We start from the raw sequence: 23,006 nt of genomic DNA, 5'->3' as shown, positions 1-23,006 counted from the left end.
TCTCCCCTTCATCTACACTGATTGAAGTGGATTTAACAGGTGACATCAATACGGGATCATAGTCTTCACCTGGATTCACCTGGTCAGTCTCTGTCATTGAAAGAGCAGGTGTTCTGAATGTTTTGTACACTCAGTGTATGTACATGTCACACAACTTACTTTGTACACACACACACAACATCCCACATGTCCAAAGAGATGAGTCCAGTTGATGTGCAGGACAGAGATGACGTTGCTGCTCTCTCTGTCACTGCTTGGAGGAGACTGAGAGAGGGAGGCAGGAATTGGGGATCTGGGACCCAAGATGACTGCCTGTGATTGGCTGACCCCACGGTGTGATATGACCCCTAGCAACCAACACTAGCCTGATAGTCTTCAGTGGGGGAGGGGGTGTCTACTGCGGTAGTTGGACTTACAGAGTTTGTGTCTCTGAGAGAGGGAATTCATAACAATAGCGAATCATGTTGCAAAAACAAGTTTCCGGCGGGACACAAGATGCTCGCGAATGGGTTTTGAATGTTTGAATATTGACAAGTGGCAGTTGAAAAAAGATTGCCGTTTTGAAACTGCAGTATAAGTGCCGTAACTGCAGTCGACTGTGGTATTTTGGACACCGTAACTGCAGAATAAATGCAGTTATACTGCACTCTAACTGCAATCTTTTTTCATATAGGGGATGCAAGTGCGCACCGTCTCAATTCTCATTTTGCCCAAGACACTTGCAGACACATCAGCAAGTGGCCACTCGATAAAGGGTTTAGGGGCCACTGTTCTTTGAACAGAACATTGGTGACGTGTTGTCTTATGTAAACAAGTCTGAGGCGCTGCATAATGTGGGTAGGTCTATCTCACTGTCTATAGATAGGTACTGTATGATTGGATAGAGCACAATCAGTGCAGCTGTTTCTCCATGCAAAACAATTCTTCCTAGGCGTTACCATCCTGTGTTAATAGGAAAGTGGGCATGATTGAAATCAAAACCCAACCCTCAAATATCCACTGGCTCTAGGAACTTAACAGCTTCCATAAATATCGCAAATCTCAGTTCTGGAAGACACTAACTTTATGACCAAAATATGATGCTATTTACACTTTGAAGTCATACGTTACACTAGAATAAAAGTTTCTGACTAATATTGATGCAACATGGACCGTTTTCATCCTGAGAAGTTGTTTCTTGAGTTCAGCTGCCCTTTAACAATGCCAGGGGGTTGCTAATGAATTATTACATCTGTTTGCCAACAACATGAATGAGAGATACTTATTGCTCAGGTTGACAATTCACCATGGATTATGAACTGAATACTCTTGATAGGCTTGTGACTTTGTAAATATTTATTGCAATGACAGTGTGCTGCTCTACTGTTGGTAGATGGAAAGGGAGTTTAGGCTGTCATCACCTACATTACATGGGAACACAGCCTCCTCTGGTGGCCACTAACATGTTTGAAACATAACTTTGACAACAAATGTTTTCCCTGAAGCAGTAGCTAGTTTCATATGTACTGCATTTCATTATTTTTAAAGTAAAAATAAACTGGATAAGATACCATGCGATTAAATCAATGTGATGGTGTATTTAAGAGTACGTCCATTCATAGTCCGAAGGGAAAATCTCTTGGGGAGTGAGCCGGCATCAGTATCCTAGGTGCCATATTATGCCACTGTGCCCTTGAGCAAGGCACTTGACCCCTAAATTCCATTAGATATGCCCTTGAATAATGATGTGAGGCATTATTATGCAAAGACCATCGGCAAACAATTCGGCACTTGAGGTTAGGTTACTTAGTGACTTGGGGGCGTACATTTTTTAAAACAATTATTCATATTTAATAAAAAAATTCAAGCGATGTCTGTTGTCCATTTTCCACAGTCATTGAACAAAAATCTTTTAAGGGCCGAATTGAACGTTGCCCCTCGATGGTTGCACGAGGCGCTTGCCTGCCTCTCCCAACTACGAACCGAACGAATAGTTATTGGATAACATTTCGATTCAAGCCTCCATCCGCCATTTTCAGCAGATTGAAAGCAGGTAGACAAAAATCACAGTGCTGATCAAAATAAAACCGGTAAGTCCACAAATATGTATCCCAATCAAACCTGTAGACGACACATAGGCCTACATTGGAAAACCAGAAACGCCTCGTCGATGGTTGCATCGGCTTGGAATAGCCTACCCTGCGAGTGGTCGATGCAATACAAAGCATTTTTTTGTCATATTATTTGATCAGGATGCACTACATCTCGCGCAAATTTTCGGTCAAGCGCATTACACAATCTGAAAGAAAAATGTGATATCCTCTGTATCTATTTGTTTGTAACAATGGAATACTTGCTTGATATCTAATCTCGGAATACAACTCCAAGCACATGATGGAGGCATTTAAAAAATAAATAAATCCCTTTTGTTAAGATTTAGCGGTAAATCTAGGCTTTACTGGGCCATTCTAGCATATAAGTAGGCCAAAGCAATATATACGGTTAAATTAAAAGGCTATATTTTTATCAGCAGACCTTTATTGTTTCCAATTGCAAATAGCCTTTATAAAATAAAAAATGAAGCATGCCTCATTGTACTTCAGGCTATGGCATATAATGATTTATTTTATTTATGAACTAAGAATTCAGAAACTTCCCGTATATCCATTATTTTATCAAATGGTACTGGTAGTTTGATCTCTTAATTCAAACCTTTCAATACAAACTAAGTCTAAATGTATTCGATGATAAAAATATAGATAACAGTACAGGCCTATATGCGTTTTTTAACCACCAGCCCTTAAATTGGTCGTCTTTATATTTCTTGAGGCCCTAATTGATTTGTGAACAGCCTAGGAATGTTCTGGATAAATAATCGTTTATCTGATGGGCAATAGGCCACAGTCTCTTTTCATTAAAATTATCATCAGTGGAATCTGTTTTTAAAATGAATTCCTTATAGCCTACCCTATATTCTACATGAGGTGCAGCCTATATATATAGCCTACTGAAGACTGCACATTATCTTGCATCTTTGAGATGGGATTCATTTATTTGAGTTGATCACTATTCCAGGCTATATAAACTAACCTCTATTACAAAAATGAGTTATTACACTGAATTCATCCTATAATCTCAAATATATGCATGTCTGCAAGCTTCAAACAATTGGCCAGCATGTTATCTGCTTTGTGTAGGACTTTGTCACCGATGAAGAAAACCATGTCACAGCTGGTTGATAGCCTACATGAAGGAGAGTGTGTTATTTGGAACCAGTGACAGCTAGGACAGTTTGCCTTACAATCCCCACTCCTTTCCTAATAAGTTATTCATCATGAGAAACGAATACAACTTCTTACAAAAGGATATTTCTCCTCGAGCTTGTTGAAATAAGAACACAACTTGATTCAACAAACATGCAGATCTGTGTGGTACTGGTAGATCATATACTGCAACATTTTGTTGTTAATACAGGGGCAGTTCATCTTTACATTTTAGTGTCATGCACACATAATTATAGTTGAGTAGTATTGATAGCTATCCCCTTGATAATCAGTACAGTGACTCTGCCGACATGTGGCATTGGCAGTCAGCCTCAATGCTATTATCCTACCATGTCTCCTGTCCTGCCTCCCCTTTAGATCCCATCCCACAGCCTGCCGGAAGTGCCAGACCCAGAGTCCATGTGGAGTCTTACCTGAGTAGGTTAAATAAGCCAATACATTTATGCCCATTCTGTACATGAGTTTTAGTGTTCCCGGTGTGACAGTTTTTAAAATGTTTTGGTCAGGGTGTTGGTCTGTTTGAGACATGAGGATATGTTATATTCTAGGTGACCATGGCTGTTCCTGGGGGGACAATGGAAACGCTTGCTGACATTCCACACCATGTGTGGAAGAGCTTGCCCGATGGCCTGAGACTAAGCCCCTCTGCTGTTGATCCAAGTCGTATTGGTGAGTTGAAAATTAGCTGCTTTGGGTTTGTTCTAACGTAACATTACTAATCAGTTTCGTAGATAAGTGATCCATGATCGTTTGTTTGTGATAAAATTCCAATAGCAGCAGTGTATCTTCCGATAAGCAGTGAGTGGTTGTGTGGTTTCTGATTCTGCGGTGTTCGCTGGTGTGGTCTAGGGCCCTGTGTTTTGGTTGACCATGTCACATGACCTGGATTTTAACCTTCATTTTAAGTCTTTTCCAGAAATTAGAATTACACCAAAAATGAAAGCAATTGTCTGAGGATGGTGTTGGACCATCTGACATAAAAATAAAAGGGGAAAGTTTGATGAAAAAGCTTTTAAATAAAGGTTCAAATCCAGGTTAAATGATCAATCAAAACACAGGGCCCTAGGACGAGTGGAGCTCCTGATACTGATGATCATACAGTAACAACAAGTGATCACAAGGGAGAGGATGAACTAGATCAGGTAGTGGAAGCAGAGTACATTATACAAAAAAACAATCTCCAGCCTGTCCTGGCATGCCTCAGAGAATCATAGCATCTTAACACATTTTTAGAAACTGAAAGATTCTCTATATTGCATGGTGAAATTTTGAATTTCATTCCACTCTTTTCCCCAGGTGTCTGGACCTCTAGGCCGATTCCTAAAGGCAAGAGGTTCGGCCCATTTGTAGGAGAGAAGAAAAAGCGGTCCCAGGTGTCCAGCAATGTTTACATGTGGGAGGTGAGCAGCAGAGGATAGAGCGATAGCCTCAGATCAACCTTAACACACATCCACAGTACCAGTCAAAAGTTTGGACACACCTACTCATTCCAAGATTTGTCTTTATTTGTACTATTTTCTGCATTGTAGAATAATAGTGAAGACATCAAAACTATGAAATAACACCTATGGAATCATGTAGTAACCAAAAAAGCGTTAAACAAATCAAAATATATTTGATATTTTTCAAAGTAGCCACCCGTTGCCTTGATGACAGCTTTGCACACTCTTGGCATTCTCTCAACCAGCTTCATGAGGAGGAATGCTTTTCAATTAACAGGTGTGTCTTGTTAATTTGTGGAATTTCTTTCCTTAATGCGTTTGAGCCACTCAGTTGTGTTGTGACAAGGTAGGGGTGTTATACAGAAGATAGCCCTATTTGGTAAAAGACCAAGTCCATATTATGGCAAGAACAGCTCAAATAAGCAAAGAGAAATGACAGTCAATCATTACTTTAAGACATGAAGGTCAGTCAATCTGGAAAATTTCAAGAACTTTGAAAGTTTCTTCAAGTGCAGTCGCAAAAACCATCAAGCGCTATGATGAAACTGGATCTCATGAAGACCACCACAGGAAAGGAAGGGTGTGGATGGTGTGGGGTTGCTTTGCTGGTGATTCTGTCAGTGATTTATTTAGAATTCAAGGCACACTTAACCAGCATGGCTACCACAGCATTCTGCAGCGATACTCCATCCCGTCTGGTTTGTGCTTAGTGGGACAATCATCAGTTTTTCAACAGGACAATGACCCAAAACACACATCCAGGCTGTGTTAGGGCTATTTGACCAAGAAGGAGAGTGATGGAGTGCTGCATCAGATGACCTGGCCTCCACTATCACCTGACCTCAACCCAATTCAGATGGTTTGGGATGAGTTGGACCGCAGAGTGAAGGAAAAGCAGCCAACAAGTGCTCAGCATGTGGGAACTCTTTCAAGACTGTTGGAAAAGCATTCCTCATGAAGCTGGTTGAGAGAATGCCAAGACTGTGCAAAGCTGTCATCAAGGCAAAGGGTGGCTACTTTGAAGAATCTCAAATATAAAACATATTTTAATATAACATTTTTTGGTTACTACATGATTCCATATGTGTTATTTCATAGTTTTGATGTCTTTACTATTATTCTACAATGTAGAAAATAGTAAAAATAAAGAAAAACCCTTGAATGAGTAGGTGTCCAAACTTTTGACTGGTACTGTAGGTTGTACACATTACAGGCACAGGACACCCTCCCTATTATATATGCTGTTATCCATTTTCATACATCCATTTTAAAGAATATTGGCTAGATAACCAAGATGTCCTCTGTAGGTGTATTTTCCAGCCAGGGGCTGGATGTGTGTGGATGCCACAGACCCCATGAAGGGGAACTGGCTACGCTATGTAAACTGGGCTAACTCCACTCAAGAACAGAACCTTTTCCCCATGGAGATAAACCGAGCCATTTACTACAAAGTGTTACGGGTAAGTTAGACATTTAGTCTCACTGGTAAAATGTTATTCTCATTCAGGTGATCACTAAAGCAGAGTGATGAGATGGTTTGCTATTTAGGTATGTGAATTAGAGCTGGGCGATATGGACAAAAAATCCATATTGTGATAAATTACTTGAATTGATGCAATAACGATGAATAGAATATGTTTATAATAATTAATGTGCACCATAGTTTAACATTTTTTTCATTTATACTACTACTAGTTAGATGCTTGTAACCATCAATTGTCCCATTAACTATCACCCATATAAGCAAACTTATTTCATTTCAAACTTAACATTTCTCTAGCATGGGCTACTTATTGTAATGAACGATATCAGCAAAATGCCTGCGATAAGTGATCTCTGTGGTCAGATTCGATGATTTTCGGTTTATCGTCCCAGCTCTAATGTGAATCTAGAGTATTGGCTATTTACATTCTTATTAAAGGGGCAATCAGTTGCTACATCCATTTTTGGACTAATAAATTACTGATATGTTCTTAAAGAATCAATAGGTACACAACTTATAAATGCCCCATTAGCTTAGTTTAGCTGTCGTAACCCATCCGAATCTAAAATGGAAGCTTGTTGTGATCCAATGTTTGTGAAGAAAGTAAATGTCAACAAACACTATATAGCCTCAAAACATGGTCAAAACGATCATTGTTGTGATGGATGGTTAGTCCTTGCATCCATAGCTCTGTCTATGAATTTGAGAGTGGTTACATTTGTCCTGCCCCAACCCTCAGTTTTTTTTTACTGAAAACAGGGGCGGGGAAAAGCTTTGTTAGTGTTTCATCAGCTGATTGCTGCTTTAAAGCCAAATGAGAGAATTACAACCTTTTGGTCTTTGCTATGTTTACCATTGTAAGTACCTCTTTCTATAATTCAAGCACATTTTAAATGATTATGTTGTCTCTGGTAGACTAATAAATAATGAACATAAAAGGAATGACATTTTAAAATACCGTTTGCCACCCAACTACCATAGCTACCAAAATGTCAAGACCTATCATTCCTGTTGTTGGACTCTGACTTGACAGACACGACAGGGGCCCAAATATTTCGTCCTGTCTTTTAGCAAACGTGTCTCTGATTGGTTCCCACTCTCCTCTTTCCTTGTAACAGCCAATTGGGCCAGGGGATGAGCTGCTGGTGTGGTACAATGGGGAAGACAACCCTGAGATAACAGCTGCATTAGAGGAAGAAAGAGGCAGCAGTCTGAGCAAGAAAAATTCACCCAGGGCAAAGCGAGGTAAGGCGTACACCCCTACAATAAAACAAATCCTGTCATACATTTTGCAGGATATTATTCACCCACCTATTCGATACGGTAGTTCGCAGTGGGTAGCAGCGGTCGAAGAAAATGGTATTTATGCCATTTCAAAGTTGAATTCTTGATAGCATGCTAGCTAGCTTAGCTAACTGTAGCGAGGTTTTGATGCAGTCCATTTTTCCTTCCAAACTTTCAATCTCAAAAAGTTAGCTACTTTTATATTACTGTTAATTCATATAAAAGAGTGTGATTGCAGCTAAGTTGGTAGCTATTATGTAACAACACAGACAGTACGTCACTGTCAACATTAGCTAGTCAGCTAAATAAATCAGAATAATAAGTTAGCTAGCTAACTCATCATGTCGTTTTATATGACGCGTCCTTTCCAGATTTACAACTCAGTTGCGAGCCACGTTATCTGATCGGTTGATTACATTAGATACTTACCTATATTTAAAAGGTACCCAGCTAGTTAGTTCTGTTACAAGGCTTGCAGGTTATACATTTCATAGTCTGATCTGTTTGTTTCGATCGGACCTGTCAATCCAGTTCAGGTAGCTAGCAGGCTAAATCAAGCCCGGACGTGCCAGACAACCCGTGCAGGGAAGATGGCAAGCGCTGGCTTTGTGTTCAGCAAATGGCTAACTGATCAAAACAGGGCCGTTGTGATAATGGGGAAAAAGTAGCTAGGGTAGATAACTTAAGGTATGTGTCATACATGTGTTGTAAACCCTTAACGTAAGCTACATCTAGCCAGCTACCCACTGTTAGCTAGCTGGATAAGTTATCAATTTTGTCTGTACCATCGCAAGGAATATATGCCTGCCCTGAAAATAAAGACTTTGTTTTAGTTTTTCGATGAAACCAAGACTACTTAGCTGAACGGTTAGATATTTTGTTAATTCCCCCAGGTAAGTGTGAGCTCTATTTTCATTTGGCCTAGGGAGGGTAGCTAGCTATTCAGCCAAAACCAATGCAAAGTTGAGGTAGTGCAGACTAGGCCCTGGATGAATGCAGTTGCACAAGCTCTGAAGTCCCACCCTTCCTTTCTCCACAATACTAAACCTTCAGATTGAGTTGCATTTTCCATAATTATCTTTTGATTTAGGCTAGCTGCTAGAATGCAATCCATAGCATTTGAGAATTCTTTCTCCATGTAATTGGCCTAGTGTTTATTTTTCAATATGAAGGAAAATGTTAGTGCTGGTGGTATATCCACAGTCGCTACTGAAAGTCTATATGCGGTGTAGGCCTATGCATGCAACCCTTGTCTGTTTTTGAATTTGCAGTATGATTTATTGACTCAGTGAGATGTTAGACGTCTCAACATTCTGAGTTGTGTAATATTGAGCCTGCTTGTCATTCATCTGCAATCCCTCAATGCTAAATGATATTAGCAAATCTGTATCAAATGCACAACACTAAGTGGGTACTTCAGGTAGAGAGCCTCAATGCTAGCAACATTGCAATACTTGTTTCCAAGCACTCAAACTTGCTACATTTTCTGACTTGAAACCCATTTGAGAGGCACTGTTTTATATTTTGCAGAATGTATTTGACCATGCTTGTCAGATGACTGAGCTGTAGCGTGTCTTTCTGTGGCATGAATCAGGCTTTGTAGACCATGCCAGATTACCTTCTTGTCACAGCAACTCCAGTGATGACTGGGTGCTAGCCCAGTCTCTTGAGGCAGGCTGAGATTAAAACTTAAAATGGTCTCCTGCCTGGGGCCATAAATACCACAATGATGAGCCATTCCATAATTCACTTCACATTTGTGTGTTCATTATGTAGCCAAGAAAAGTGTTTTATTCTTGAAATATTCGGAATGAGGGCATCAAGGCTGTTAAAAGTGATTTTGGCCAGCAGTTTTATTTTAATGTATTGGACTCTTAATGGACTTTTTAACCCACAGCAGCTTGTAAAAAAAACAAAAACATTGTTAATATTGAAATAAAATTTTACATAAGCACACGTGGTACTTGACCTAGATTTTTCAGAACTTGTTCAGCAGTCATATCTTGCTTTGCTTTCTGTTAGCCACATTTTAATGTTATGAGTTTGTAATTCCATGTAGTTTTAAGTGCCAACCAATACATAGCACAGTTGTGAGTTGAGGTGTGAAAGGGAATTAGTACACTTCCCCCGCTAGATGTTTACTCATCTGAAAATCTCCTTTTCTAATAGTGGACTTACTTATGTAGAAGTAGTCCAATGTAACATTTTGAAATAATGAAATTCCACAACTTACCAGTATTGCTTTGGTGTGAAATGGTTTATTTATGTTTAGCTAATGTTTGTTGGTTGATGTGTGCTTTCCCCCTTAGCCAGAAGAAAGCTGTTGGAGGGAGCCAGACAGGCTGGTTTGGGTGCATTCCGTGGGCCCAAGCAAACAGGCGTAACCAAACCTATTGTCAGAGAGATGTGGGACACAGAGGAAGGTTAGTAGTTCTCCCATTATTATGGATATTTGTGTAATTTGGGGAGTCAGTTGAGGTGTTAGTAGGGCTATGGCGGTCTTGACATTTTGTTAGCCAATTATTGTCATGCAAAAGACTGCCGGTCTCACGGTATTTAATTAACATAAACAAGTTTAGCATCTCCAGGCCTCCACGCATCCCAGCTGCGTTCAAGCCGCTGATGTGCGCCTTTGGAACATGTACATGCAAAAAGTTGATAGACCACCGCGCCACTAGGGAGACTAAGACACCGCATCGCAGTGCTAGCGGTGCCACTAGAGATTCTGGGTTCGAGTCCAGGCTCTGTCGCAGCCGGCTGCGACCGGGAGACCCATGGGTCGGCGCACAATTGGCCCAGCGTCGTCTGGATTAGGGGGAGGGTTTGGCCGGCAGGGATGTCCTTGTTCCATCGCGCACCTGGACTCCTGTGGTGGACCGGGTGCAGTGCAGGCTGACACGGTCGCCAGGTGCACGGTGTTTCCTCTGACACATTGGAGCGGCTGGCTTCTGGGTTAAGTGGGCATTGTGTCAAGAAGCAGAGCGGCTTGGTTGGGTTGCGTTTCGGAGGACGCACGGCTCTCGACCTTTGCCTCTCACGAGTCCGTATGGGAGTTGCAGCGATGATACAAGACTAACTACCAATTGGATACCATGAAATTGGGGAGAAAAAGGGTAAAACAAATATATAATAAAAATTAATATACACCATCACAATAAATCCATTGTTTATTTTAGGCCTAAAGAAACATTATGATATGAATAACATTTATTTTAGAATAACAGAATATGAATTGGCCAACTATGTTATCTGGCTGTGCTCCATACCATAGGCTGTAGGCTTGTTCATTTAGCTGAAAAGATATGCTTGTAAGTCCCATGCCATTATTTTATTCAGGAAATTATTTTCCACACAGTCTGTGCCTGTATTTAGTTTTCATGCTATTGAGGGCTGAGAATCCACTCTCACTTAGGTACGTGGTTGCAAAGGGCATCAGTGTCTTAACAGCGCGATTTGCCAAGGCAGGATACTCTGAGCGCAGCCCAATCCAGAAATCTGTCAGTTGCTTCTGATTTAAATTTAAAGGGATAACGAATCCAGTTGTTTGTTTCGGGAAAGTACCAGCTCACACAGGTGCTTCGCTATATCACGTTTGACATTGTCCATAAGCTTGAGATCATTTGCACACACAAAATCATACAATGATGGATAGACCTGTGTGTTGTCCTTGTTAATGAAGGCAGAGAAGAGCTCCAACTCCTCAATTTTGTCCCGCACATTGAATATAGTTGCGGAGACCCTGTAATCCTAGATTCACATCATTCAGCAGAGAAAAAACATCACCCAGATAGGCCAGTCGTGTGAGAAACTCGTCATCATGCAAGTGGTCAGACAAGTTGAAATGATGGTCAGTAAAGAACTTTAAGCTCGTTTCTCAATTTAAAAAAACGTGTCAATACTTTGCCCCTTGATAACCAGCGCACTTCTGAATGTTGTAAAAGCGTTACATGGTCGCTGCCCATATCATTGCATAATGCAGAAAATACACAGAGTTCAGGGGCCTTGCTTTAACAAAGTTAATGATTTTCACTGTAGAGTCCAAAACGTCTTTCAAGCTGTCCGGCATTCCTTTGGCAGCAAGAGCCTCTTGGTGGATGCTGCAGTGTATCCAAGTAGCGTCGGGAGCAACTGCTTCTACGCGTGTTACCACTCCCCTATGTCTCCCTGTCATGACTTTTGCTCCATCAGTACAGATACCAACATGAGCAGCAGCTACATTTGGCTACATACGGACCGTTAGTGGAATTCCCGCGAGAGAGTAACGGTTAATGTGATTTGATGTTCATTATTTGACTAGGCTACCTGTATTTGACTTTGTTATTTCGTTGAACACTAGATGGTTTAATTGTATTTTTGGCAGTGAAACGAGGCTACTCAGACTCGGGAGGGGGAACTCACCCAAAGGTATAGCCCCGTTGGAAAATATAAATGGACTGTTTGAAAATGTGAAGAAAAGTAAAGTATTTTGTGTTCCCTCGATGGCATTGCGCGTACCCCAGTTTGGGAGTACCTGGCCTAGGGCTAGACGTTCTCCCCCAGACTCATGGAAAGAACGTTTGGAGCGTAGCGTAAGGCAACCGGTCCATCCAGTATGCATAATAATACAGTCCACACTCAAAGGTGATTAACAGAATGCATTTCATTTTGGAGTATAGACTGCTAGACCAATTGTGTACCAAAGACATCTTAAATCAGTTTTGTTTCATGTTATTCCTGCCATATGTAATATGCAGTAGGCGATGTATTGTATGACGGCACAATCATCGTTTTAATTCAGTTTTTTGGGGTGAGGGGCTTGGGCTGACATGCATAAGCTCTCATATGTGTATGGGTATTATGAATTAGTAACCACCTTAAAGAGTTGTCCATTTTGTTGTTAGACTTTGAAACAACATCCACAACGAAACTGTTTTACACTGTTTCAACCTGCTGTTGAACTTCTTTCTTCACATTGATCATCACAGTGAGGTGAGTTTTAAGAGGATGATACTGTTTTGATGATCACTGTTTGATATGATTTTCTATTTTATTTGCATTGATGTCAGAGGGGTTAGAGGGACAATAGAGCCCTGAGTACCAGGGTATTAGGACCTGCTGGTCATTAGGGTCCTACCAACGCATGACCTGAGCGCATAAGGAGATTACCGTGTCTCAAAGGTCATGTGGCATTTTACTGCAGTCGTTAGTGGCGGTAATACGGTCACCGCAACAGCCCTAGGTATAAGCTAGTCAAATCCTGTTATTCATGTATTTCAACCATTTCGGCAATATTCTTCTCTTAAAATCTCAGCATTTAATTTTTTGAAATGATGTAACTAACTGTTGTTGTTCTGCTGTTGTTGTAGGTCCAAATGAGGAAGACGAGAGACTCTCCCCATCACCAGGGCCTTCCAAGGGGACTCGGGAGAGCTCCCCCATGGGGAGGAACGGCCTCTCTCAAGCCCAGTTCATCTCAGCAGCAATAAGAGGGGAAGCGGAGGAGGATGATGAAGAAGACCCAGGGGATCTGCAGCAGCCGCTGTCGCTGACACAGCAGAGTGCTCAGTCTGCTACTGAAGCTGAGCCAGAGGAGAGGAGTGAGCAGCCTGATCTGCCACTAAGCCATAGCAGCCCAGTTGAGGAGGGGCCTGGGAGCCTTCAGCATGACACTGAGACTGCCTCATCCCTATCAAGGCCTGAACCAGAGGCAGACCCTGACCCCGACCCTGACCTGGAAGGTGACCCCCACGGAGAGGAGTCCCATCCCTGCCAGCACTGCGAGCGCCATTTCTCCACCAAACAGGGCCTGGAGCGCCACACACACATCCATGCCACCGCAAACCAGCAAACGCACACATTCAAATGCCGTTACTGTGGCAAGTCCTTCGGCTCGCAGGTGGGGCGTCGGCGGCACGAGCGGAGGCATGAGAACGGGCCAAAAAACAAAGGCCAAAGGCCTGGCTCACTGGCTGGGACTGCTACTTTACTCACTCCTCTGGGGCAGGCTGGTGGTTCCAGCCCAGACTGTGGCACCGTCTCTGGCCACTATGTTGTCAGGGGCTCCCCTGTCCCTGGAGGACCTATGGGGAGCCTTGAGGTTGTGAGGAAGGACCCTGCGGCTGCGAGTGACCGGCCGTTTATCGTGGATGAGAATGGCGAGACAAAGGAGCTTCATCCTTGCAAGTACTGTAATAAGGCGTTCGGCACTCACACCAACATGCGCAGACACCAGCGCAGAATCCACGAGCGCCACTTACTGCCCAAGGGTGTGCGCAGGAAAGGCATGCTGCTGCAGGAGAGCCCATCTCAGCAGCAGCTGCATCATCTGCCTGAACAGTCCCCTAGCGTCAGCCCACCCCTCGTCTACGTGCCCAGTGCAGACACTGAGGATGAGGGGGACCGAGAGGAGTACATGGTCGACATAGCCAATAACATCTCAGAGAATCTCAGCCTGTACATCGACGGCAAGATCCTGTCCACTAGTTCAGTCAGCGGCTGTGAGGTGATCGAAGTGGACTCCAGTTCTGCAGCACTGTTTGGTCTCGACGCATTGGTCATCAGCCCCAATCAGATCAGTCAGGCTCTCAAAGTGGATACCAGGACATGTGCTGTGAGGCAGGTCTCGAATCTCGGCCAGCCCATGTCGAAAAGGAGAACGTCGACACCCCCGCTCATGCCAAGTCTTAAAATGGAGTCTGAAACTGGGTCCTCTTCCGCCTCCTCTTCCTCCTCCACGTCTTCCTCATCCGCCTTGTTGGTGGGAAGTGTCTTCCCTCAGTCCTCAGACTCATTAACATTTCAAAAGGAGAAAACGATCTATCTGTCTCCTAAGCTCAAACAGCTCCTTCAGACTCAGACAGACAGTCAGAAACCTGCCATCGCCCTGATAGCAGAGAGGCACAGATTAGCTCCCCCTCTCTCCGGTACATCTCTGCCTGCAGCCTCAAGCAGGTTTAAGAGAAGAACAGCTTCCCCTTCCTCATCTCCACAGCTCAGCCCTGCGCTGAAAGAAAACGGCTGTAAGAACGAGGCGGGGGTCTCGTCGTACACCCTCAAGGTGCCAAATCTGGAGAGCCTGGGCATGTCCCCTGCCTGGAGTCTGTCCAACAAGGAGGAGAGGGACACACTGAGTCCCAGCGGGAAGAACGGGTGCAGCTGGTCTGCCTCTCGGACCGGAGGGAACTCTTGTAATCAGCAGCCCTTGGATCTGTCCAGCGGCATCAGTAAGAGGAGTGACAGCTTCAACAAGACGCCCGGGGAGGTAGTCCTGGATTTAAGCATGAGTCGGAAGAGTACAGCAGAGTCTAAGGGAAGTCCATCTCCGGCACAGCCCCCCACCAAGAAGAAGAAACCCAACACCAGCATGCTAGAGAAGGTGTTGATGAACGAGTATGCTGGCTTAAACCCAGCAGAAGAGGAAGGCTCTTCTCCCCTGGGAAGCCCAGATTCTCAGTATACTGCAGGCAGTGGTACAGGCACCGCTTCTCACAGTCCCTCTTCCAATCTGCCCTCTGAATCAGCCCATCCCTCTCCCCCCTCCCTAACGCCCGTCACGATGAACCCCTCCTCCCCTTGCGGCTCCAGCCTGACCTCTCCAACGCCACCTCCCCCTGTCCTACCCACCATGCCCTCACCAGACTGCCCTACGCTCAGCTCTCTCCCTGTCCTCTCCCACAAAATGTCCCCCAGATCTATCGACCACGGTGAGGACGAGCCAGTTTGCGTATTGAATTTTACCACAGCAGAGACAATGTTAGCTGCAGTAAGTAACAGTTATGGAAATGAGGAACATATCAATAAGCCAATAGACTCCAATCCAGATCCCCTTACCAGGGAAGCTATTTCAAGCCCCTCTACGGAGCCCTCCTTGGTATCTGATGCTGTCGCTCTGAGTCTGTCCTCAACACAATCGAAACCTGCTAGGAGTGGGAACCAAAGTTTGCTGGATGTCCAAATTAATCAAGACCTGGAACCGATTATTACTGAGGGACCGGAGAAATCCCAATGCTCTGAACTCCCTGTATTATCATCCGTAGCAGAATCCCTCCTCTCTGCCTCATCGACCTCGCCTGCTGCCATATCAGATATCCCAGCTCCACCAGCGGTCTCCCCGCCATCGCTCTCTAGCACTGGGATTAAAGGGGAGCCCCAGCACAATGATCAGCTGGCTGACTTAGTCCTTTCTCCTAGTGGCACAGGGTCTTCACCTCTGCCTGCTGCTGCTGACAAACCCTCGTCGTTGTCGGGGGAGGAGGAGGAAGAGGGATCGCCGCCAGAGCCCTTCAGTAAGAGCTTTGTGTGTAATGTATGTGAGGACCCCTTCCGCTCCATCAAAGAGCTCAGTCGGCACATCCTAGAGCACGCCGCTGAGTGGCCCTACAAGTGTGAGTTCTGCGTGCAGCTGTTCGGGAACGCCCCTGCTCTGCTGGAGCACCGCATGGCCCTCCACGGCGTGGGACGCGTCTTTGTCTGCTCCGTCTGCTCCAAGGAGTTCGCCTTCCTCTGCAACCTCCAGCAGCACCAGAAGGACCTGCATCCCAGCCAGCCGTGCACTCACACAGCGGTGGAGAACGGCAAGCCCAGGCCACAGAACTACACAGACCCAGCCAGGGCCAAAGAGGAGAGTAACCCCTCCTCAACCTTAGCCACGGGGCCTGAGTCCTCTGCTGAAGTTGCTTCCTCCCAGGGGGTCTCTGATGTGAAGAAGGAGGAGCAGCCTGATACTAATGGGAAGCATGAAGAGGATGGACTGGAGGACCCAACTGAAGAGCTCTACACTACTATAAAGATCATGGCCTCTGAGGGAGGCAAGCCTAAAGGCCCGGACGTACGCCTGGGCATTAATCAACACTACCCCAGTTTCAAGCCACCCCCCTTCCCCTACCACAACCGCACCGCTGCAGGCTCGGTGGCCTCGGCCACCAACTTCACTACCCACAACATCCCCCAGACATTCAGCACTGCCATCCGCTGCACCAAATGCGGCAAGAGTTTCGACAACATGCCCGAGCTGCACAAGCACATACTAGCCTGTGCCAACGCCAGTGATAAGAGGCGGTACACTCCCAAGAAGAACCCCATCCCTCTCAGACAGATAGTGAAGCCCCAGAACGGCTCTCTGTCGCCTGCCTCTGCTGCCATCGCAGGGCACAACGCCTTCCGCAGAATGGGCCAACCCAAGAGGCTCAACTTCAACCAAGAACCGCCTGGCAAAACCAAGATGAGTTCCCTCGGTAAGAAGAAGAACCAGCTGGTTCAGAAGGCCATCGCTCAGAGGAATGAGCCTGCAGCTACCGTTAACAAGGCCCCTAGCCAGGTTAAAGAGGAGCCGCAAGAGCAGGAGGTCCACGTATGCCCTCACTGCAGCCGAGAGTTCACCTACCCTGCCAGCCTCAGTAAACATATAGCAGGCAGCTGTCCCATGAAGCCGGTCTCTAAAAAGGCCAAAAAGGGAGCCGCAACACCAGCTGTAGACAAAAACATGAGCCTTCGACGGAGAACCACAGACTCTGAGATCCAGCAGCCAGAGCCGGCTGAGCCGGTTCCCAAAACGCTTAGCAAAACTCGGGCTCGCAACTCTGCACCTGGCCCTGCAGAGGCTGAGGCCCCACCACCGGTGGGTAAAGGAAAGATGGGTGCCACACAGGTGTGCACCAAGAGGCCAGCCTCTTTCCCAGCAGCCACAGTTTCTCTCAGCAAGAAAAGTAAAAAAGGCAAAGTTCAATCGTTACCCCCCACCCCGTTGCCCTCCGAGAGTCCCAGTGACTCTGCACCGCAGCCAGCAGCTCAGACAAAGCAACGCATGGGCAAGGAAGTGCCACCCAAGAAGGGAGCGGAGGTGAAATCGCCCCTACAGCAGCAGTCTCAGGTGCCGCCTAAGAAAGAAGGGGAGCGGTTCTCTCTGAGAGCGAGGGAGAGAGCCGTTGGGCCGGTGACCCGGAGCCTACAGATGGCCAACACTGCAGCTCCTGTGGAGGTGAAAACAGAGGACCTCTCCAGCCAGGAGCCTGAAGAGACCCAGGTAATGTTACTTTCAAACCGTGTCCAGTCTCAGCCCATGTAGACGTATTGCCTAATTAATTCATCCCAAGTTACTTTTAAATCAACCTTCAGACAGTAATCTGTGTCTTAGAGAACACTTTCAACACAACGTGGTTCTATTCATCAGGTTCTGTGTTGCACTTCAAGGTAGGGAAGACGTATCACTGTATCTGATACTTGTCGTCTCGTGTCTTCCAGGAGTACTTGCTGAAATGAGCCAGGTAGAGAAATGTGGATTCTGAGGATTAACAAGTCCCTGGCTAGGAGGATGTCCCTGTGCTGCCTTCCCAAGTATCTGACCGACAGAAAGCCAGACATACAGGAGGATCTGGAGGTGGGCTGATTCCGTTACAGGACAACATGAACTCTGCGCTCTACTCCCTTCACATCACATGCTGTGTTGGCTGAACAGAGGGAGGGGCGCTGCTCTCTACATCACTCTCTGTGAAATGAGCCTGGGACAGGGTGCAGATTTTAAACACAAAAAAAGAAAGGATTAAACAGACTATTAATGACAATGAATAAATACAATATATATATATATATATATTGTAAGTCGTAACTTGACTCGTAACATTGATATTGGGGTTCCGTAACAGTTAAAAGCTGATATTGCAAATGGCAATCATTTATGTCCGTTCACAAAACTGGTCTGGTGTTTCTTTTCGCTCCGTTTTCATGTTTCCATTGTTCGGTGGTTGTTGAATCCTCCCGACATCTGTCTCTTAATGCATGTGCTGAATCCAGCTGAACTAGACAGAGACCTTGTCTGCGTGTCTCCATGTTAAGTCCTGCACCTACTTTCATTAATACAAATGGTTTGCAAATGAATTTGTATATTTGACTTCACTCGACGCTCCGTTGAGAATACATTGTAGAATATCTCTTCATTGGCAGATTTCTATTTTCGTCGGGAAGCCAAGATAACACGGAACTGTTTTCAACTGGAGAAATGGGTTGTCAGAAACGGCGTGTCCCAAGTGTGTGTGTGTGTGTGTGTGTGTGTGTGTATATGCATTCAAATGTGCGTATGGGTAGGCTTGCACCTTATGTGTGGGCTGACAACCGTTGTCCCCTTGATCTCAAAGTTGAGATGTCTGTTTTCGCTCCGGCATGTTTTCCTTATGTTGCTTATCAGAGGAGTACCAGCAGGGCAACCCGCCACAACCAGAACAATGCAGCCGTACACCTCTGACAGTTAGTTCCATGGGAAAGGGATGGGGGAAGATGACACATGCCCTCCTCATTGAAAATGTGTGTGGGGGGGAAGAAACACTGCCACTTATCTAGTTTATTGACATTGTGGATTTCTCAGAGGCTCCACATTTTTATTGATGTGTCATACATAGTTATAAGTAGTCTTGTCTGAAAGCACTTTAAAAAAACATCTGCCAAACTGTTTTGATTTGATCGGTATGAATCCTTGAATTATTTGGGTTCAAATGTGAAGAATGGAATGTGGAGATCTCTATTACATATGACTGAAAACTGGGTTGCCTCAGAAAGTCAAGTGAAATATAGTCATTGGAATATTGCCCTCGTTTAAGACTCCCTGTAGATTGAGCAATTTTGAATAGTTCCCCAGACTTGATTTTCATCTGTATGATGTAATCAAATGCATTAATCTGAAATATGAGGCAGCGGTGATCGTGTGTGGAGGATTGGCAACAACACAAAATGTTCCACCGGGATGATGTTTGGAAATATTTCAAAAAGGTTTGAGAATTGGAATCATGGCTATAGATGGGGAGCGCAGAAACCACTGTTCCTGTAATAAGGATGGCTTTGAAAAGCTACTTCACTTCTTATGTTCCTTGCGGCTGCAAACGTGCCGCAGTAAGGTCATTTGATTGCTGGTTATTTCTGTAGTCGAGGGTGGCTGGGAGGTAGTGTATCTTCTTCAATGTCATCTATATGTAGGCCTATTACATGTTATAACATACTTTGACAAAGTATTGTACTTTTTAATTATGATTAGTCCCTATCAATCCCATGATGTGCTATGTAGAGGAATTCTCATCTGTCCCTGTTTACAATGCTCACCCCACTGTTGCTCCTTCTGGACCATCTGCCTTTTACAGCTGAGGTAGAGGAGAGGGATATAACTCAAGTGCTTGTAGCATGTTTGGAGAAAAAAACTGTAATTGAACCATATATATATATATATTATAAAGCTAATTTATGATATCTCCGTTGCCTTCCTGCATCGGTATTCCTGATAATTCTCTTCGGCGTGAAATTAATGGAGAATCTTCTAATATATGTTTGAGGATGAATGAACAAAGACATATCCCTGTTGACCTCATTATGTAAAACATATTGTTCTAATTGATATATTAAAGCCTTTTTCAATTTGCCGTCTGTGTGCTGCCATGTATGATTTATGTTTTGGTTATGTCCTTTTTAAGTTTAGTCATCGTCATTTCGGGCATCGGTTTTGAGCCAGGTGAGGCGCAGATTTGCTAATCTTGGTCACATGGTGGTGAGTATTTAGGCCTATTTTGGAGGCATGGTGATATCTCCAACAGTAATTATGCACCGTCTGACTGAAATGTAATCTATTTCCGAAACACTGATACACTACTTATACAGTGCCTTCAGAAAGTATTCACACCCCTTGACTTTTTTCCTCATTTTGTTACGTTACACTTATTCCAAAATGTATTAAATGTTTCTTTTTCTTATCAATCTACACACAATATCCCCATAATGACAAAGAAAAAACAGGTTTTTAGAAATGTTTGCTAATTTCCCCCCAAAATTCAAACTTTGTCATGTTTACATAAGTAGTCAGACCCGTTACTCATTACTTTGTTGAAGCACCTTTGGCAGCGATTACAGCCTCGAGTGGTCTTGGGTATGACGCTACAAGCTTGGCAGCGAATTATGTTTTTCATGGTTTGAGTGTCTTCAGGTGACTTTTGTCAAACTCCAAGCGGGCTGTCATGTGCCTTTTACTGAGGAGTGGCTTTCGTCTGGCCACTACCATGAAGGCCTGATTGGTGGAGTGCCGCAGAGATGGTTGTCATTCTGGAAGGTTCTCCCATCTCCACAGAGGAACTCTGGAGCTCTGTCAGAGTGACCATCGGGTTCTTGGTCACCTCCCTGACCAAGGCCCTACTCCCCCGATTGCTCAGTTTGGCCGGGCGGCCAGCTCTAGGAAGAGTCTTGGTGGTTACAAACTTCTTCCATTTAAGACTGATGGAGACCACTGTGTTCTTGGGGACCTTCAATCCTGCAGACATTTTTTTGGTACTCTTCCCCAGATCTGTGCCTCGACACAATCCTGTCTCGGAGCTCTACGGACAATTCCATTCGACCTCATGGCTTGGTTTTTGCTCTGACTGTCAACTGTGGGACCTTTTACATAGACAGGTGTGTGCCTTTTCCAAATCATGTCCAATCAATTGAATTTACCACAGGTAGACTCCAATCAAGTTGTAGGAACATCTCAAGGATGATCAATGGAAACAAGATGCACCTGAGCTCAATTTTGAGTCTCATAGCAAAGGGTCTGAATACTTATGTAAATAAGGTATTTATTATTTTTAAAACATTTGCAAAAATGTCTAAAAAACAGTTTTTGCTTTATCATTATGGGGAATTAATGAGAAATGAATAATTTGTGAATAAGGCTGTAATGTAATAAAATGTGGAAAAAGTGAAGGGGTCTGAATACTTTCCAAATACTACTGTATTATAGAGTGCACTCGGAAAGTATTCAGACCCCTTGACTTATTCCACGTTTTGTTACGTTACAGCCTTATTCTAAAATTGATTCAATTGTTTCTTTTCCTCATCAATCAACACACAATACCCCATAATGACTAAGCAAGAACAAGTTTTTAGACATTTTTGTAAATTGATATTGACAATTACATAAGTATTCAGAGCCTTTACTCAGTACTTTGTTGAAGCATCTTTTGGCAGCGATTACATCCTCAAGTGTTCTTGGGTATGACCCTACAAGCTTGGCATACCTGTATTTGGAGTTTCTCCCATTCTCTGCAGATCCTCTCAAGCTCTGTCAGGTTGGATGGGGAGCGTCACTGCACAGCTATCTTCAGGTCTCTCCAAAGATGTTTGATCGGGTTCAAGTCCGGGCTCTGGCTGGGCCACTCAAGGACAATCAGAGACTTGTCCCAAAGCCACTCCTGCATCGTCTTGGCTGTGTGCTTAGGGTCGTTGTCCTGTTGGAAGGTGAACCTTTGCCCAGTCTGAGGTCCTGAGTGCTCTGGAGCAGGTTTTCATCAAGGATCTCGCTGTACTTTGCTCCGTTCATCTTTCCCTCGATCTTGATTAGTCTCCCAGACCCTGCTGCTGAAAAACACCACGACCGCATGATGCAGCCACCACCATGCTTCACTGTAGAGATGGTGCCAGGTTTTTTCCAGATGTGATGCTTGGCATTCAGGCCAAAGAGTTCAATCTTGGTTTCATCAGACCAAAGAACCTTGTTTTTCATGATCTGAGAGTCCTTTAGGTGACTTTTGTCAAACTCCAAGCAGGCTGTCATGTGCCTTTTACTGAGGAGTGGCATCAGTCTGGCCACTGGAGCTCTGTCAGAGTGACCATCTGGTTCTTTGTCACCTTTCTGACCAAGGCCCTTCTCCCCGGATTGCTCAGTTTGGATGGGCGGCAGCTCTAGGAAGAGTCTTGGTGGTTCCAAACTTCTTCCATTTAAGAACGATGGAGGCCACTGTGTTCTTGGGGACTTTCAATGCTGCAGAAATGTTTTGGTACCCTTCCCCAGATCTGTGCCTTGACACAATCCAGTCTTGGAGCTCTACAGCCAATTCCTTCGACCTCATGGCTTGGTTCTTGCTCTGACGTGCACTGTCAACTGTGGAACCTTATATTGAAGGGTACATTTTGTAGAAACCTGTTTTCGCATTGTCATTATGGTGTATTGTGTTTAGACTGAGGGACATTTTATTTTATTTTATTTTTTTACATTTAATCCACTTTAGAATAAGGCTGTAACGTAACAAAATGTGGAAAAAGGGAAGGGGTCTGAATACTTTCCGAATGCATTTGTGTCGAGGTAAGACTGCGGTATGACAAGTGGATTGATGACGCTACTTCAGTAAGATGGGAAAGCGGTCATCCCAAGGAGAATGTGTCATTAGAGCGTGACTGACTTTGCTCTTTCATCTGATCTAAATACATGACCTGCAATATGACAAGCAGGTGGGCCAATCCTTTATCCTGCGTTGTCTTCTCGACATGCCAAAGAATAGATATTAATTTCTTCATTAAAGAACAAAAGTTGTCTGAAGCGTGATTAGCCCCCTCTAGATGAACTATCTTGCTGTAATGCTAAAGCTGTAGTCTATCATTATTTGTTTGCTGTCGAGCCAGAATATGTCCTGAGGCATTGCTGCTGGAATCGACTTGTGGTCAGAATGCCAAATGCTCTGTTTATTTATTCTCTAGTCTACCTTTGACAGAGTACATCATGTAATATTCTGGGCGGCTGGTGAAGCTAGGTCTATCTTGGCATTGGCAAGTTGC

At 44.3% G+C, this 23,006-nt stretch overlaps 1 protein-coding gene across 3 annotated transcripts; it reads left to right on the top strand.

Moving 5' to 3' along the window:
- Window positions 1-1,902: 1,902 nt before the first annotated feature.
- prdm2b (PR domain containing 2, with ZNF domain b) lies at window positions 1,903-19,849 on the top strand. Of its 3 annotated transcripts, XM_014166258.2 has the most exons (9): window positions 1,905-2,069; window positions 3,621-3,680; window positions 3,812-3,932; window positions 4,560-4,663; window positions 6,013-6,165; window positions 7,307-7,433; window positions 9,782-9,895; window positions 12,818-17,472; window positions 17,691-19,849. In XM_014166258.2, exons 3-9 carry the CDS (start codon window positions 3,818-3,820, stop codon window positions 17,706-17,708), a joined length of 5,286 nt encoding a protein of 1,761 aa, XP_014021733.1. In that variant the 5' UTR covers window positions 1,905-2,069; window positions 3,621-3,680; window positions 3,812-3,817; the 3' UTR covers window positions 17,709-19,849. The 3 variants fall into 3 exon arrangements, with proteins under 3 accessions (XP_014021734.1, XP_014021733.1, XP_014021735.1); XM_014166259.2 differs by lacking the exon at window positions 9,782-9,895 and having other exon boundaries at window positions 1,903-2,069; XM_014166260.2 differs by lacking the exons at window positions 1,905-2,069; window positions 3,621-3,680; window positions 3,812-3,932; window positions 4,560-4,663; window positions 6,013-6,165 and adding an exon at window positions 6,982-7,045.
- The last annotated feature ends 3,157 nt before the right edge of the window (window positions 19,850-23,006 follow it).

The sequence above is a fragment of the Salmo salar genome, chromosome ssa22, assembly GCF_905237065.1.
Source record: "Salmo salar chromosome ssa22, Ssal_v3.1, whole genome shotgun sequence".
In the NCBI taxonomy this organism is placed as follows: Eukaryota; Metazoa; Chordata; class Actinopteri; order Salmoniformes; family Salmonidae; genus Salmo; species Salmo salar.
Note: the sequence above shows the minus strand (reverse complement) of the source record. Positions and strands in the feature narration are given on the sequence as shown.

Excerpts from the sequence above, each read along its gene's own strand:
- prdm2b (XM_014166258.2), top strand. The coding sequence starts at position 3,818 with ATGGCTGTTCCTGGGGGGACAATGGAAACGCTTGCTGACATTCCACAC. Across the intron at positions 3,933-4,559 it reads TGTTGATCCAAGTCGTATTG|GTGTCTGGACCTCTAGGCCG; the intron begins GTGAGTTGAAAA and ends TCTTTTCCCCAG. Across the intron at positions 9,896-12,817 it reads GATGTGGGACACAGAGGAAG|GTCCAAATGAGGAAGACGAG; the intron begins GTTAGTAGTTCT and ends CTGTTGTTGTAG.